Source organism: Coffea eugenioides, chromosome 8 (genome assembly GCF_003713205.1).
Source record: "Coffea eugenioides isolate CCC68of chromosome 8, Ceug_1.0, whole genome shotgun sequence".
Lineage (NCBI taxonomy): Eukaryota > Viridiplantae > Streptophyta > Magnoliopsida > Gentianales > Rubiaceae > Coffea > Coffea eugenioides.
The window spans coordinates 40,904,141-40,920,812 of record NC_040042.1 but is presented as its reverse complement, the minus strand read 5'-3'; the positions used below and the strand labels follow the sequence as shown (position 1 = coordinate 40,920,812).

Below are 16,672 nucleotides of genomic sequence, written 5' to 3'. Positions count from 1 at the left end.
AAATCAAATAAATATATACATAGATTTAAAAAAAATTATTCACACACATGATCAATAAAAGATGAAAAAATTCATTTTTAAAAAATGTGAAGGATGAAAAAAGTTCATTTTGTGAAATGTAAGGGACGAAAAAATGTATTTTATGAAATGTGAGGGATTATAAATCGAATTATATAAAATTTGATTTGACAATTTTGCCCTTAAAATATGATCACGTGCAAGGCACGTAGTGAATTCCGACAAAAAATTAGTCAGAAACCTAAGTAGGGACCAAATTTGACCAATGTGAATATGTAAGGGACGTAAAATTACATTTTTAAACGTGAGGGACGAAAAAAGTTATTTTACAAAATGTGAGGGATGTTTTGAACGATTTTCCCTTAAAAATAATACCCTCAATATTTGATACCAAAATGCAATTTTCTCAATGTCTAAATCCTCAACGGGAAAATGAATACAGCGTCTTCTCAAGTGTTGAAGTTTTGCCAAATTGATATCTAGTCTTATTCCTATGCTTTTGAGGAGTGTATGAGTGCCAAAAAAAAAAAAAAAAACTAATAGATATACACTACTGTCTTCTCAACTCTCAAGTGTTGAAGCTTTGCCACATTAATCTTTAGTCTTATTATATTTTTTGCACCATTAAAATCTTTACATTAGAAGAAACAAATGACACCAAAATGATAAGATATGGCAGCCCAAAAAGTCACACCATTTTTTTGTCAAGGAAATCAAGAGAGAACATGGATTTATTCGAATAGAAGATTATTTAGAAAAAAAAAATAGAATTATACTGTAAGACTTTTTTTGTTTAATGTATTTGAAATTAAAAAAAAAGATTGAAAATATAAAGAAATAATTATAAAATATATTCAATGATGAAACGAAAAGCTATTTTGGACAAACTGACCAATTTAAAGAAACTAATTATTATTTGAATTCATTTTATCATTAGTATGGCCTTAAGAAAATCAATTCATTAGAAAAAGGGGAAAAAAAGAAACAAATGAAATTAGAGCAAATAAAATGCGTTGGGAGTTGAGACCCGCAAACTGCCAAAGTCAATAATGAACCGAGACGCTCCCCGGCTCCTTCCCTAATAAAAACAAAATCTAAAACTCAAAGCTGAAAACAAGAAAAACAAAAAGAAATTAGAAAAAAAAAGGGGATAGTCATTAGCCACGTGCTATCAACGTAGATATGACCGTTGGAGATCTCTCCAGATTCAAAAATAAAATTCATCCACAATTGATTTCTCCTGAATTCGTCCGCCTCCGCCCCTTTCTTTCTCTCTCTTTTCTTTCCAATCTCTGCAATTTTTTCCATTCTTTTCGCTTCCTCTCTCTCATATGGCGATCGCCACTGAGGCTCAGCAAGAGCACAAGGTAAAAATTTTTTCTTTTTGTCTAAAAAGAATTGAGAATCAGTAAACAGCAAATTTTTTTTTTGGTTCCTTCTTGGAAATCTGAATCCGCATTTGGGAATTTTTGCACGAGATTTGTGAATGTGTTATTTTTTGCTTTTATAAGGGCTCATGAAGTTAGGGATTTGGTTGTAGGATATTCTTGGACTAATTTGGTGCTTTGGTTATGGTATGAACAAAGGTTTATTGATTGTATCGCCTAAACCTAGGTTTAGTTCAAACAGCTTCGGAAGCAAATTTCTCTCTCTCTCTTTTTATTTTTTCCATTTTTCGTAAACATTTTTGTAGTTCCAGTCTCCTATTATTTTCATGTGGATTTCTAGGTGTTCTTTAATTCCTGTTCGTGTATGTATTTGATGAAAATGCAAGGTCCGTCGAATAAAAAAAATGGATCTTGATTTCTCTTTTTTTTTTTGGGGAATTTAAACTACTGTAGCTCTGTGGAAATTAGGGTTCATTGGCGATCGACTTGAAATTAGAACATTACGATGACGTTCAAGGCAAAGAGAATGTGTTTACCAAATTGGATTCTTTTGGGGGTTTCAATGTCCTTTTCGCTGGTTAGTTTTTGAAGTTTTTTGTTTTTTGTTTTTTTTTTGGTAGGGTTCTTCAGAGGGATCGACAGCAGTGGAGAAAAAGAGGTGGACTTTGAATGACTTCGACATTGGGAAGCCTCTAGGCAGAGGAAAGTTTGGTCATGTATATCTTGCTAGGGAAAAGAGGGTGAGTTGCTGATGCTTTCGGTTTTATTTAAACATGGGTAACTTACTGATCTTTATTAGAGAACGCATAAAGTTGCATTTCAGATGCTTTAACCTTTAATAAGTTGTTACATGTCTGAGTCAGTATCGGATTAGCTGTGCTTCTGTTTTTGCACCATAATTATGTTTTGTCCTGCTGTCATTCGTATATTTTATTGATGACAAGGGGAAAAGAGGAAAACAAATGGCTTCTGGGTGTGTTCGTTTGAGTATCTAGAATCCATTACAGTTTAATATCATAACCCTCTTTTTCTTTTTCTTTTTTCCTGGAATTCAAACAGAGCAATCATATTGTGGCACTGAAGGTACTATTCAAAAGCCAGCTGAAACAATCTCAAGTTGAACACCAGCTCCGCCGTGAAGTTGAAATACAGAGTCACCTTCGGCATCCCAATATTCTAAGACTATATGGCTACTTCTATGATCAGGTACAATTCACTCTTGAGAACATTTTGTTTCAGGTGGAAATTGAACAGAAGGTTAATTTGTTTAAGAACTATTGCAGAAACGAGTTTATTTGATTCTGGAGTATGCTGCTAAGGGTGAGCTCTACAAGGAGTTGCAGAAATGTAAATATTTCAGTGAAAGGCGGGCAGCTACTGTGAGTCCGTCTTTTATGTTTCTATTATCAGCAGGGATTTTCAAGTTTGAAATTCATCTTAGACCTTTTTCTCCTTTGTTTTGGTTTCCAATCAAATTGAGTTTTACAGTCCATTTTTTAAGTTTTATTCTGTTCTGTTTTAAATCTTGTACTGAATAAATACTTTGGTTTCTTGTGGAAAATGAACCAGTATGTTGCATCGCTTGCTCGGGCCCTCATCTATTGTCATGGAAAGCATGTAATTCATCGAGATATTAAACCAGAGAACCTTCTGGTTGGCGCACAGGTGAATACTCAAACCTTGTCCTATTAGTCTTCCATCTGATGATGAATTGGTGGAATCTCTGTTTATACAATTATCATCTGAATCTGCCAGGGTGAACTCAAGATAGCAGATTTTGGTTGGTCAGTGCACACGTTCAATCGCCGGCGTACCATGTGTGGCACTTTAGATTATCTACCACCTGAGATGGGTATGTCAGTTTCAATTTCATCATGGATATAACTGTATGATAATGTTGTGTTGCTGATACTTTAGACATTCATATTCTATAGATCCTTGTCAACACTTTTGAGTTCCTTAACTATTATAGGATTAAATACTCTGAACACCTAGTATACCTCCATGTAATGATTAAATAATTCTACATTCTTTATCACCTGTGACAGGTATATCAATTTCATTTTCACCACTGATGTAATTGTACTGGACTCTTGCACGTCGCTGATCTTTTACACACTGATATTTTACAGATCCTTGTTAACATTTTGGTTACCTAACTGGGTTGTATGATAAGATAGGAAAGTGGATAGTCTGAAATGCTTCTAGAGAAGAATACCTCGTAATGGATTAGATTATCCAGTATGGTTTTAGTTGTTTTAACTTTTAATTAAAAAATTGACTGTATTGCATCCATAATTATACAGTGGAAAGTGTGGAGCATGACGCAAATGTGGATATCTGGAGCCTTGGTGTCCTATGCTATGAGTTTCTGTATGGGGTTCCTCCTTTTGAAGCAAAGGAACATTCTGATACTTATAGAAGGTAAATTGATCTTCAAAAAAGGATATTTGATGTTAATCTTTTAGGAGGTTGTTGTCTTTATATTCTTTAAGAAACTGAGAAAGACACTACAATTTTGATGGCAATGTCATTGATGCTGATATCAGCTTTACTTACATGTTTCACAAATATCCTGCAATAGATGTAAATTATTGAGGGAGCTCTTGAGGTTTTGACTCAATTGCTGATGCTTTCTTAAATTCCTAACATGTACAGGATAGTCCAAGTCGACTTGAAGTTCCCTCCAAAACCTGTTGTATCAGCATCAGCCAAGGACCTAATTAGCCAGGTCTAGTTGTCTAGAATACCCCAGCTCTTCAACGAAAAAGATGTTGAGGGTTTTACCTGATTTGATGTTTTCTTATTTGTATGAACAGATGCTTGTCAAGGATTCTTCACAGAGGCTTCCACTACACAAGTTGCTTGAGCATCCCTGGATTGTACAAAACGCAGAACCGTCAGGCATATATAGGGGTTAAATCTGTACTGTATTCTTATTATTCTTTTAGCTGCAGTTCTAATGTGTAAAATGGTCAATTGCTGTAAAATGGAAGATGGAGTGAATTCTACAGTGACTCCGATTTGTCCAAGTGTATAACTGTCTCAGTTCAGGCGGTTTCCTTCTTATGTTTCGTGTCATTTCTTATCATTATTTTAGCTGCAATTCTAATGTGTAAAATGGTCAAATGCTCTAAAATGGAAGATGGAGTGAATGATAGAGTGACTCCGATCAGTTCAAACAAGTATATGAAGAATCTCAGTTTGAAAAGGTTTCTTTAGTATGTTTCTTGTCATTACTTTGCCATTAAGCATACACATGAATGTCATTACTTGCCATTCATGCGGTAGTAAATGTCTATTTCCAAGTGAAGAAGGCTGTATATATGCTTTCAGTATCTAGTCACTTCTGTAGCCATAAGACAATCGACCATGTAGCATAAGATTCATGCTACAGAATCAAACGGCAATCAAGATCTGGGCACCATATTATGACCAGAGACTTTGAAGTAATACCTGCTATAAGATTAAATTGAGAGCAAATGGCAAAAACTTGTACAAAACTTTTTGTTTAGCCAAAATAGTCATTTAACAAATAAAAGAGTATTTTTGGTCACTCAACTAAATGGAACTTTCACTGTTAGCCACTCAATTAATGAAAACATACACTTTGTGGCCATAAAATATATGTTCTAATTAGTTGAAGGACCATTTTGCCTAAATAAAAAGTTTAGTGGCCAAACTAGGGTATCCTATCTAGTGGTAAGGATATAATATAGGGATAATTTCAGAAACCTCCCCTGAGGTTTCTGACATTTACACTTACCTCCCCTGTGGTTTGAACAATTACACTAACCTCCCCTGAGGTTACTAATCCTTTACAAATTCAGTCCAAATGATTAAAATATTGTTTTAGAGAGTGAAATTAGAATTTTGTACCTGATTTGCCCTTTGTGCTACATGTCCAATGAATGACAAAGTATTACAAATTAATTAATAATTAATAAATTTTAAGGAGCGTAGTTTATAGGCAAATACGTATTACTTATTTAAAGTACCAGCTCTTTACGGGTATTTTACTTTCAAACATTTACTTTATTACAAATATTTATTCTCAAATACAGATTTGTATTTACTCTCAAATATTTAATTTTTGTTAAATAAAAAACCTACCAGTTTTTCTTCCGTAGAAATATTAATATAACACTTTTTCAATTTTAGTTATAAATATTTATGTATTTAGCATAAATTAAATGATTCAGGATAAAATACTCATAAAGAGCTAATACTTTACTCATGTAATGGATGAAAACCATAAAAAATTAATACTTTATGGGCCATTTCTTTTTTTAAAAAATATTTAATTTATATTAAATAGATAACCTACTGATTTTCTTTTTGCGAGAATATTACTGTAACACTTTTTAATTTTTAATTACAAATGTTAATATATTTATCATAAATTAAATATTTGAAAATAAAATATCTGTAAAGGGCGGGTACTTTAAATAGGTTATGTGTATTTGCCTATAAACTACACTTCTTACTTAAATCAATAAACTACACTCCTTAACTTAAATCAATAAACTATACTCAATAAACTGTACTTTTTGTGTGATGCGCTACGTGGGGTTTGAATATTCAATCTAATGCACTGAAGAGTTTTAATTTTTGTGTGATACACTAGATAGGGTTTGAATGTTCGATCTAGTGCACAGGAGAGTTTTAAAGGAATTCTCCCTGACCATTAGGCCTGTTGCTTGGTTGGATATTTTTTTTTTTATTTTTAGATAACGATAATATTTTTATAATTTAATCTATCCTTTTTTAGGATAACGATAATATTTTTATAACTCAATATGTCCTCATCTACAGGATAGTCGCCTAAAAAGACTGTGTATAAGAGGCTAATTGATATAAGAATTTAATTAGACCAAATAGATATTTCGACACGTCTTTTAAATTTTTTTCACTTTTAAGTTAAATTCAAACTCACGACCTACGGTTTAGTTCCTTTTTTATGGATACTTGATTGGACACTTGGAGTGTAAAATCTTCAATAGGAGTACAAGGCGTTGTTGTTGTTTTCCTGTTGTCATTTTTCTCTGTGCCAGTTCCCATTACTGTCACCCCGCTGCTGCCTGCACTCTCTCCAAGTGGATAACCAAAGGACAGCGAGAAGCTTCCTTGATAAGGATGATAAAGGAATGGTGGAGCAGATTGATTTGGTTGGACATCACGTTGGAACGGAGCTGCTTGCGATGGAACTGTTGATCCATACCAGAGGCTACGATAAGATAGGCAGTGGATCATTTACAGTAGGTGTCAGGCGTGGATGATTGTACAAAATCCTCAGCCAGCCATACTGGCTTCTCTGGTCATCTCATCACTAAATCTAGTCCTAGCGGTGGCTGAACAATCAGAATTAGAATTATCAGCAGTAGGTTGCGCATAAAAGAGGGATGGTGAAGATGAGTTTGCAGAAGATGCTGCGGTGACCAGAAGAACCTGCACAGGACCTACCAGACACCAATGGGAAAAATCCACTTTTCATCCCCAAACTTTGTGACAAAGACACATTTGGTCCCCAAACTTTTCGTCAGAACACGAGTACATGAATTAACGATTTTTTGCCACATTTAGTCAAAAAATGGGAATTTACTCAATTTGAGCGGTGAAGACCACGTGACTGTTAACAGATGTCCAAATATCAATTTATAACCAACACAAGTAAGTTTTTTGTGGACATTACACAATTCCTTGAACAAGTTGTCCATTTTGATATTATTTTAAGTTCTTACTTAACGGGCATTACCTATTCAAAATACTAGCTTTTTGTGGACATTTTACTCTTAAACATTCAATTTATAATAAATATATAAATTTTTTTAAGTAAAATTCAAGTAAAATGAAAAAAAAAACTAGTAGGTTATCTATTTAAAAGAAATTAAATATTTTTTAAAAAAGAAATATCCCATAAAGTACCAACTCTTTATGGCTTTTCTCTATTACATGAACCAAGTACCAAGTTTTTATGGGCATTTTATTCTGAATCATTTAATTTATGTTAAATACATAAATATTTGCAAATAAAATTCAAAAGCCGTTACACAAATATTTTTACCAAAGGAAAACTAGCATGTTTTGTATTTAATATAAATGAAGTATTTGAAAGTAAAAAAAATTGTCCATAACATACCAGTTCTTTACGAGTTTCTTCTATTATATAAATAAAGTACTAGTTATTTATGAGCATTTTACTTTGGATCATTTAATTTATATTAAATACATAAATGTTTATAAGTGAAATTCAAAAAGTGTTACACTAATATTATTACGAAAGGAAAACTAGTAGGTTTTGTATCTAACATAAATTAAATACGTGAAAGTAAAAAAAGAAATTACGCACTTTTTACTAACTCTTTACGGGTTTCTTCTATTATATGAATAAATTACTAGTTATTTATAGGCATTTTACTCTGAATCATATAATTTATGTTAAATACATAAATGTTTGTAAGTAAAATTTAAAAAGTGATATACTAATATTTTTACGAAAGGAAAACTAGTAGGTTTTGTATTTAATATAAATTAAATACGTGAAAGTAAAAAAAAAAAGAAAAGAAATTGCCCATAACATATCAGCTCTTTAGGGGTTTCCTCTATTACACGAACAAAATAATAGCTATTTATGAGTATTTTACTCCGAATCATTTAATTTATATTAAATATACTGGATTGGAAAAGCTTTGTTGTATCACTCCATTTAACTCTGCTAATCTCAAGCAGCTTTTCACTTCATTAACTCAGTAGAAAAGGGGGAAACTTGGAGAAGAAAAGCTAGTGGGTTAGAGAGAGAGTAAAGTGTGGACTTGTGTCTAACTTGTGTTGGTTATAAATTGATATTTGGACATTTGTTAACGGCCACGTGGTATTCACCGTCCAAATTGAGTAAATTCCCTTTTTTTGACTAAATGTGGCAAAAAATCGTTAATTCATGTACTCAATGTGTTCTGACGAAAAGTTTAGGGACCAAATGTATCTTCGTCACAAAGTTTGAGGTTGAAAAGTGGATTTTTCCCGGACACCAATTGATGACCAAATACCCATTAAATGCAACCCACTCATTGCTAAACACGGTTCACCATTCCAAAAGCCACAAGCCTTCCCTTCTTAACAGGACGACAAAACAGAAGATAAAAGGGAAGATTTTGGGAAAATCTTTTGCTGCCAAAAGAAATTTCTTTTTATTTTATTGAAGTTTTCTAATTACTATTACAGGTGTACGTATGAATTCTTAATCAACATTTCTCTGCCCACATTCTTTTTTGTTTATTCTTTTGCATGGAGAGCAATTATACAGGAGGTTAATGGGACTTGTTTGTAATATTCCGGGCTTTTATAGCTGCATTTAACAATAGAAACTAGGAAAAAAGGTATTGGAACCTTCCCCGAGTCTCTCCCTCTCGCAAATCACAATAGCATGTCATCGGCACGGAGAGAAGAGTGTGTATTAAAAAACCTCTACTTATTTCTGAAAGGGGGAAAGGGCTCTTGGAGTTAAAAGCTTAAAGACTATTCAAGCTGCAACTCAGAGGTGGACTCACTTTCCCTTCCGATAGCTGATTACACATACAAAGAATCAAGGCTTCAAAAAGCAACAGAATGTTTTGCCATATTTCACTGGCACACAGTCTCCGCTAGACAAAACTTTTGGGGTATTACAAAGTCACTAACTGCAGCGGAGGCATCTTAAGAGACCATCGATGTTGATTCCTACACGATCCGATTAATCAGAAATTACTCCAAAATATGGCAGCAGATGCAAAGGTGGCAGGGAGAGCAATTGCATTGGCAAACTGGGGAAAAGAGGAGAGTTTTTCAAGTGTCACGTGCTTCTATTTTATGATTACCGGTGTCACCATTACCTGAATTCGCTCCATCATCATCCAATAACTGGGTTTCCGGTGGTTCCTCTTTTTTGGCTTCAACAATAGCGTTAGGACCCAAGAAGCTTGGCTGGTTGGTCGAAGAAAGAAGTCGAGCCCACATTCTGTCGGTTATCACAACCTTGTTTTGTGTCTCAATGATGCGCTGAATCATGAAACATATTATTCAACACATAAGAAAGGCAGTTAAAAGAATCAGTGTTTTCTTCAACATCTGCATTACACATTCAATGACTAGCCAAGAAAAAACAAGATCATAGCAAGGTAGCTTTTCGTATTGTTCAGCCAGACCACAAATACTCTAGAAATTTGGTTTGGAGGACTTAGAAAGGGATTATACTCAAAAAGTAGCGTATTTGTATCGTACAGTGCCCACTGTAGATGCAAAGTCATAGGAAGAACATCTTTAAATTGCAGCCACAGGTACAAAGACTTCTAAGCATAATAACAAGATGCTTAATGGTACTGAGGAACTTACATTAAAAGGAATATACGTGTGCCGACCATGAACAAGTCCACTAGTGAAGCCTGTGTATCCTGCCATTGCTCCATGTACAGCACTTTGAGCAAGGAGTGTGCAGTACACATTGTCAGATGCATTGCTAGGAATAGCTCGAATCATGTAAGTTGGATCTGCCAATTTATTTGTTAGCTCCCAATCTTTAAAATGCTTCACAACTGATCAGATGTGAGGACAAAGTTACTCACCAATATATTTAAGGGTGATAGCCATTTTACGTTGCTTAGCAAAATAATCCTAGAAAAAGAAAGACAAGATTAGTTGCCAAACTAAGCAGTTCTTCCACTGTTATACGTCACTACAATTCGGGCTCTTCCCTGAAGGAGGATAGGATTGCCACAGAAGATTTGCAGAATCATATACATGTTTTACCAACAGGAGGTTTGGCATTTAGTCAGCAGATTTACTACTCAATAGCATCAGCAAAACAAATGAATGCAGTTAGAAGAATACCAACTTTTAACGGAAACAAACATGTACGGATGCCTACCAGCTATAGTAATGGATGAAGCAATTACTAATCAGATACCACAGACCAACAATACCAGCAAAGAACCTGATGATTCAACAAAACCTCTACAAAGATCATAACAGATACCTTAATTTTTTGTGAGATCCACAAACCAACATCTTGGAGTAACTTGTTTCCTGAAGCATCCTGTTCATCGTTGGCATGCCCGCTTTCTGCTAATAGCTCCTGTCCTGCTCCTTCAGCAATCACAATCACCATGTGTCCATTTTCCTTCAAACATTTCTCAACAAACTCAAAAAGTCCCCCCTTTCCTTCAAGATAGAAGGGTGACTCTGGAATCAAACAGCAATCGACATCTCGGCTGGCAAGAGTGGCATACTGTGCAATGAATCCTGCACATACAATTCCAAGAATCTCAAACAAATCCAGCGAGGGATGAGAAACAGTGATAAGCATTTAAAAAGTTGATAAAGAAGGGCAGCATAAAAATTCCATCGCTGCAATGTCACCTCATTTCACCATTTATCATAATTAGACGAAAATAATGCTTCATTAACCCTTATTTTTACAGAATTTCCTTCAGGCCTTAAAGCAGACTTAATATTTTGGTCGAATTCAGTTAATAACATTTCTTTAGCTAATTTGCAAGCTAGAGGTCCAATTTAGCACCATTTTAAAGTGCAGGGAAAGAAGTCAAGGCGAAAAGGAAATAGGCATGCTAATCCAGGAAAACTAGGGAGGATGGATGCCCATAACTGGTAAATATCCTCATCTTACAAGTGGAGTTGAGTTGGTATTAAAGAAACCTTACCACAGTATCGACCCATTAGCTTCACTACACCAATACCATTCTCTGCACTTTCAGCTTCAACATGAGCAGCATTGATAGCTCGCTGAGCCTCTTCCACAGCAGTATCAAATCCAAATGACCTGTCAACGACCTGACAAGACAAGATAATAAGTCGTCCTGACAAGACAAGATAATAAGTCATTAAAAAAGAAAAGATCAAAGGTTTTCATATGTCAATGAGACAATAATTTAACATGACAACATCCATTGCTTCCAGTTTTATGAGTATGCATGCTTGAGATTATAATGCTGCTTGAAGTTTCTCCATATTCTCCTCCGCAGACAGATAATTAATTCGGTGAATTTATGAATTGATTTAAGCATTAAGCAAGAAAAACAATTAGTTTGACTGTTCTAATAATCATCAAGGAAGATCAGCAAGAAAACCTATGTAACATTCTCAGGAGAATATAGTAACTTGAATTTTGACTTTTTTCTTTATCAACCAAATTATCACCCAAGAAATGGAGAAACTAAAGCACTTTTGCATGAGAAAACAGCAAACATCCATGTCATAATCATTTTAAACCACAAATACCGGAATGTCATTATCAATTGTTTTCGGAATTCCAGCAACAGCAACTTTAAGACCTCGACGCCTAACTTCCTGCATGACATATAACGATTATTAGGAGAGACATCACAAAATAGCAAAATACCAATTGCTAAGTAGCATCTCAGTGCTCTCTGAAACTAAGAGGCTTATGCATCTCATGCCAATTATCCTTCATGCAGGCCATATAAGAGCCCCTTCAAAGAAAGTGAATCATCATGGACACTCTTCCACTAGAAGTAATAATGCAACGGTCTTTTCATTTGCAGAGTTACAAGCATACCTTGTAGATTGCAGCAGCTCCTTTCTGAGTACCATCTCCTCCAATTATATAAACCTGACAATTGCTTGCAGTATCAGACTCAATCCAGGATTTTTACGAGCCAAAGCGGTGTCATGATAACAGTGACACAACTTACTCTTTAGATAATTACTACGTTATACCACACAATTTGACAAACCTGATTGATTCCACGGTCCTGAATGCTGTCAACAATTTTAGATGTATCATGCCCTCCTCGAGATGTTCCAAGGATCGTCCCCCCACGTTTATGTATGTCATTCACAGTCTTAGGTGTTAATCGAATGGTATTCTTTGAATAGAAACCCCTGTAGCCTCCCTGTAAAAAAGGATCACATCATGCCCCAATAATATTGTTTGTAAATTAAAAGAAAAAAGCTTAAGCTTAGCGGAAGGGAAATTTGCAATTTCATTTCTGTAAAACATTTGGCAATAAAAATAGGAAGCCGATGATGTCATTGTCCTATACAACTATATAGCTCAATCCCATACCCTTGGAAGCTACAAGTGTTTAGTTTAAGCATATTACTCACTGAAAGCAAGCAGTAAGAGCATTTGCATCCTCCATTCAGCATTTACCATGCAAATTAGTTTCAATATAATTATTAAAATTACAACTATTCCTAAATCTAAGTAAGTATCTCACTCAATAGTAAACATGAGCATGATCACTTATCCAACAAAGCAACTTTCAAGTCAAAAAGCCGCTTCAATATTATTTCATTTCATGCATAAATTCATTTGCAGAATTAAGTTGTTAAAAAGTTCAAGGCTCAGTATTTTTCTTTTTGAGTTTATACACTGAAGTTTGTGCTCAAAACAATGCTTTTCAATTTGAAAAACACTGTGGAAATAGTAGAAGTGAAATCCAAAGTCAGGAACCCTTCAACTTACATCTATTCCGAGGACTTTGTTGACACCATACATATAATCAAGACTGTGAACAATTTCCCTGATCACCGTGTTTAACCCCGGGCATAAACCACCACATGTCACAATACAAGCAGACACATCATCTGATTTAAAATATACCTGAGCACAAACAAGGTTTGCATTAGTGAATGTAAACAATAGATTGACCTTTAACCAATATTCACATTCAAAGAATGTCAATACCTTCTGGCGTGGTCCAGCACGTCGGAAATGTATCCCCCTCGGACTATCCTTATGGACAACAACCTAAAAAGAGGTCGTGAATACATTAATATGAACCAAAAGATATTGTTGAAAATTCCATGCAGTGGCTCTAAATGCCTAACTAATATGAATAGCTAGCATGAAAGTGTAGCAGCAACACTCTTTTGTTTTAATCAAAGGAAGAATATATGCGGAAAAAAGGCTAGAAAATTTCATACCAACCTTCACAACTAATAAAGAGCAATATATAAAAAAAGAAAAAGAAAAAAAAAAGGAGTTACTTAAGGTGCAAGAAACATTGATCAGACATGTCATATCAAATAGAGAAGAAAAGAGGTACCCTCAACTCCAATGGCATGACAAAATAAGTACCAAGGGACAATTTAAAGGAAGACAATCCCAAACCAGGCACACTGATTAGTCATTTCAATTCCCAACAAACTCTTTCCATCAATCTAATAGTAGCACATCTCTGTCACTCTTTCTGCATATTGGTTTACAGCTACACATCCGTATGCCAATTCAAACTACAGCTTATACAGATAAATAGCTATGTGATGCAAGAACTTCATTTGCAATAGGTAAATAATAAGTAAAGGGATACATATAAGATGCTTTGAGAATGCTATATTTGGTGAAATAAGAAGAACATGTTTCAGTTGCTGCTGTTGTAGCAACACCCCAAAGAGGCGCACGAAGAACATTTTACAAAGCATGGGAACCAAAGGTAGCAGATAGACTGTTTGAGACAATGACCGTTTAAGTTTGCTACCAGTTTTTAAAACAAGTATATTAGCAGCCTTATTGTTGGAAAAGGGACCATTAGAGAGCAAATGATAGAGAACTGAAGAGGGGCATTAGAAGAGGAAGACATATTAGTAAGTGTCTTTGTCTAGATAAGTCTAGCATCAGTGTCATGAGAAGGGATAATAAGGATATTCCTTCATAGAGCTATTTACTTGATCACAGACATTTCTGGAACACCTCTAACAGAGAGGCATGACTTGGACAACCTATCTTTGCACCTAGTCCTGTTCCAAATGTAATGCTAGTGATTGTTATATCAACACAAATTGCCTTATCCTAAGCAGAAAAGAAAAGCAAACTTAAACTATCACTTGCTGCGTGCTGAAAACGTTAAACCATACAATGATATTTTGTTCGAAAAAAAGATTGTGGTTTGGGCTAAACTGATACCAATATCTATCCATCAGTTGGAGCATGTACAACGATACAGGGGAAAAAATGAGCGAATGCTACTCCATTATGCTCCAGAAGAAAAAGATATAATCCAGCTTTAATTGTCCACTTTTGCATTCTTAAATTCTTTATGGAATACACGGATGACAACCGTGCACCTGAATTCTTTCCATGCCACAACCCCCCGCCCCCAAAAAAAAAAAACCCAACACCCAAAAGTTGGTTTCTGGTTAGTTAAGTACCAATCAAGAATATCAATATTTAAGTCCCAATACAGCCAGCAGAGTTAAGAGCCCACCTTTTGTGGCACGGTGTCATCCATGTGAACAAAGTACTGCCTGAAAGTACAAAATGCATCATTTTCTTTTGATTAAGGTGCAAAGAAAAGGTAACTTACCACTCTGCATAAGTAAAAACTAACTGGACTTACTTCACAACTGAATATGCAGGATTTGACCGCAGTGGGTTGGGATGAGTCTGCCAAGGAACCAAGAACCCAATAAGGACACATACTAAAAAAGAAAAAAACAAATAGAGAGAAAAGAGAAACGTGCTACACTGACATGACAAGAATATTGTCATATAATCTATGACCGTGCTCATAAGGAACTAGCAATGGGAATGAGCATTGGAGCATTGTAGACTACTGGCTGAAATAAAAACGTTACTCTCCATAGACCATTCACGCTTAGCACTAGCTCAAAAAGTGCCTATTTGACTTGCACACATGTGCAGTACAACTATCATATAACAATTGCAGTTTTGTTGTTCCCTTTGGCGTTATGTTCAACAACTTTTAAGGATATTATTAACAATAAGATGGTAAGGCAAGTGAAGAGTTAAAACTCTCGCAAAACAAATTCTTCTCTTGTTTCCACTAATAAGTTACTCATATTACCAGATTCATGCTGTTCTACAAGAGATCCAACACACGAAAATAAATATAGCTCACCATGCATGAAATATAATTACAAGCTATTTCGATTGTCAATGTGAAGGAAACTCAAAAAGCTAATTCCTTAATTTGAATGAAAACCGAAACCCCTAATCCATGAGGTACAAAATTCAAGAGGTAATAATAGCTCATTACGACCAGATAAGACCACGTTCCTCAAGTAATCCAAAAAACTCCTTAAACAAGAAATTTTACAACATTGCGCTAATTTTAAATAAAGAACTGATTTGTCATGAAGACAGCATTCCTGTCACTTGCAAGTTTGCAAGTTGAAAACGAGAATTTGGAGACACAAACTACACCCGTTTTCCTGTAAATTATATTGGATCATTGCTTATACGTCGAAAAATTATTTCTGTAAATTAAGGTGTCAAGAATCCTTCAGACTAAAATTTCCTGCACCTAATCACCTTAATCCTTGGATATGCGAATCAGTAGAAACTATCACATCACGACCGGATATACGATTTCTGACGTAATTAAAACAAATAAAAAAATAAATTAAAAAGAAGAAGAAGAAGCAAAACCTCCTGATATCGACTACATGAAATTTCTAAAGTTCGCCAATAGTAACACACGAACATAAAACCTATTCCACAAAGAAGGATTACATCTTCAACCAAATCATCCGCATCATATTTCAAAAAATACGCTCCCCAGTCCCCGCGTGCACTTGTGTATAATAATTACATAACATGGCGCGAAAGCACGAAAAATCAATTTCATACAAAAAGAGAGGAAGGAAGAAGATACAGACAGGGAGATCGGGGATGTAGTCGGTTAAGTGAGGGACATCTTGGAGAATGTAACCGCCGGGACCGGTGACAACCTTCATCATCACCCCATTCTCTTCGCCGCCGCCGGTATTGTTCGGAGTCCCCATCCCTCTCAGTAGTGCCTTAACAGAGCTGATAAGATTTTTGACTAATTTAGTTAATTAAATGAATTTTTTTTTTTACAAGTCTATTGACAGTGGTTTATATTCTGGAAAGAAGAGAAGAGAAGAGAAGAGAAGAGGGATGGATCAGTGGAAGCTTCTTGGGAGACAAGAATCACGGGTTCATTAATGATGGCAAATTAGCACTTAGTTAGTTATCTTTACTAAATTTTAACGACAGTGGTTTTAATTAGGACGGAATAAGATTCAGTTTAATGATCAAAAAATGAAAGGTGAGTTGGACAATTTATGTTGAGTTTTTTTTTTTTTCAATTTTCTTATTCAAAACTGACTGGAAAAGTAGAAGGTCAAGTGGGGAAGGAGAGGCGGAAGAGGAACGCGACTTTAGCAGGAAACCGCGAATCCTTTGAGCCGGTTGTATTAAAAACAGGTGGCGCCACTGCGCTTTTTTCTGTCTGGACGTGTGAAATTACCCAAAGATGTGGGGCAGG

At 35.1% G+C, this 16,672-nt stretch overlaps 2 protein-coding genes across 3 annotated transcripts; one reads left to right on the top strand and one right to left on the bottom strand.

Annotated features, from left to right (window-relative positions):
• The first annotated feature begins 1,254 nt into the window (after positions 1-1,254).
• On the top strand, positions 1,255-4,591 carry LOC113779868 (serine/threonine-protein kinase Aurora-1). The gene is made up of 9 exons (XM_027325632.1): positions 1,255-1,385; positions 2,027-2,146; positions 2,466-2,612; positions 2,690-2,785; positions 2,976-3,071; positions 3,162-3,258; positions 3,713-3,830; positions 4,065-4,137; positions 4,226-4,591. The coding sequence occupies exons 1-9, from the start codon at positions 1,350-1,352 to the stop codon at positions 4,325-4,327; spliced, it is 885 nt and encodes a 294-aa protein (XP_027181433.1). The 5' UTR covers positions 1,255-1,349; the 3' UTR covers positions 4,328-4,591.
• A 4,132-nt stretch (positions 4,592-8,723) lies between these two features.
• On the bottom strand, positions 8,724-16,466 carry LOC113779703 (ATP-dependent 6-phosphofructokinase 6). Of its 2 annotated transcripts, XM_027325392.1 has the most exons (14): positions 16,041-16,466; positions 14,759-14,805; positions 14,627-14,666; positions 13,108-13,170; positions 12,886-13,023; positions 12,152-12,310; positions 11,974-12,027; positions 11,676-11,744; positions 11,099-11,228; positions 10,414-10,679; positions 10,004-10,052; positions 9,774-9,928; positions 9,275-9,440; positions 8,724-9,122 (listed from the first exon to the last, which is right to left on the bottom strand). In XM_027325392.1, exons 1-14 carry the CDS (start codon positions 16,164-16,166, stop codon positions 9,079-9,081), a joined length of 1,506 nt encoding a protein of 501 aa, XP_027181193.1. In that variant the 5' UTR covers positions 16,167-16,466; the 3' UTR covers positions 8,724-9,078. The 2 variants fall into 2 exon arrangements, with proteins under 2 accessions (XP_027181193.1, XP_027181192.1); XM_027325391.1 differs by having other exon boundaries at positions 8,724-9,440; positions 16,041-16,464.
• Between the last annotated feature and the right edge of the window lie 206 nt (positions 16,467-16,672).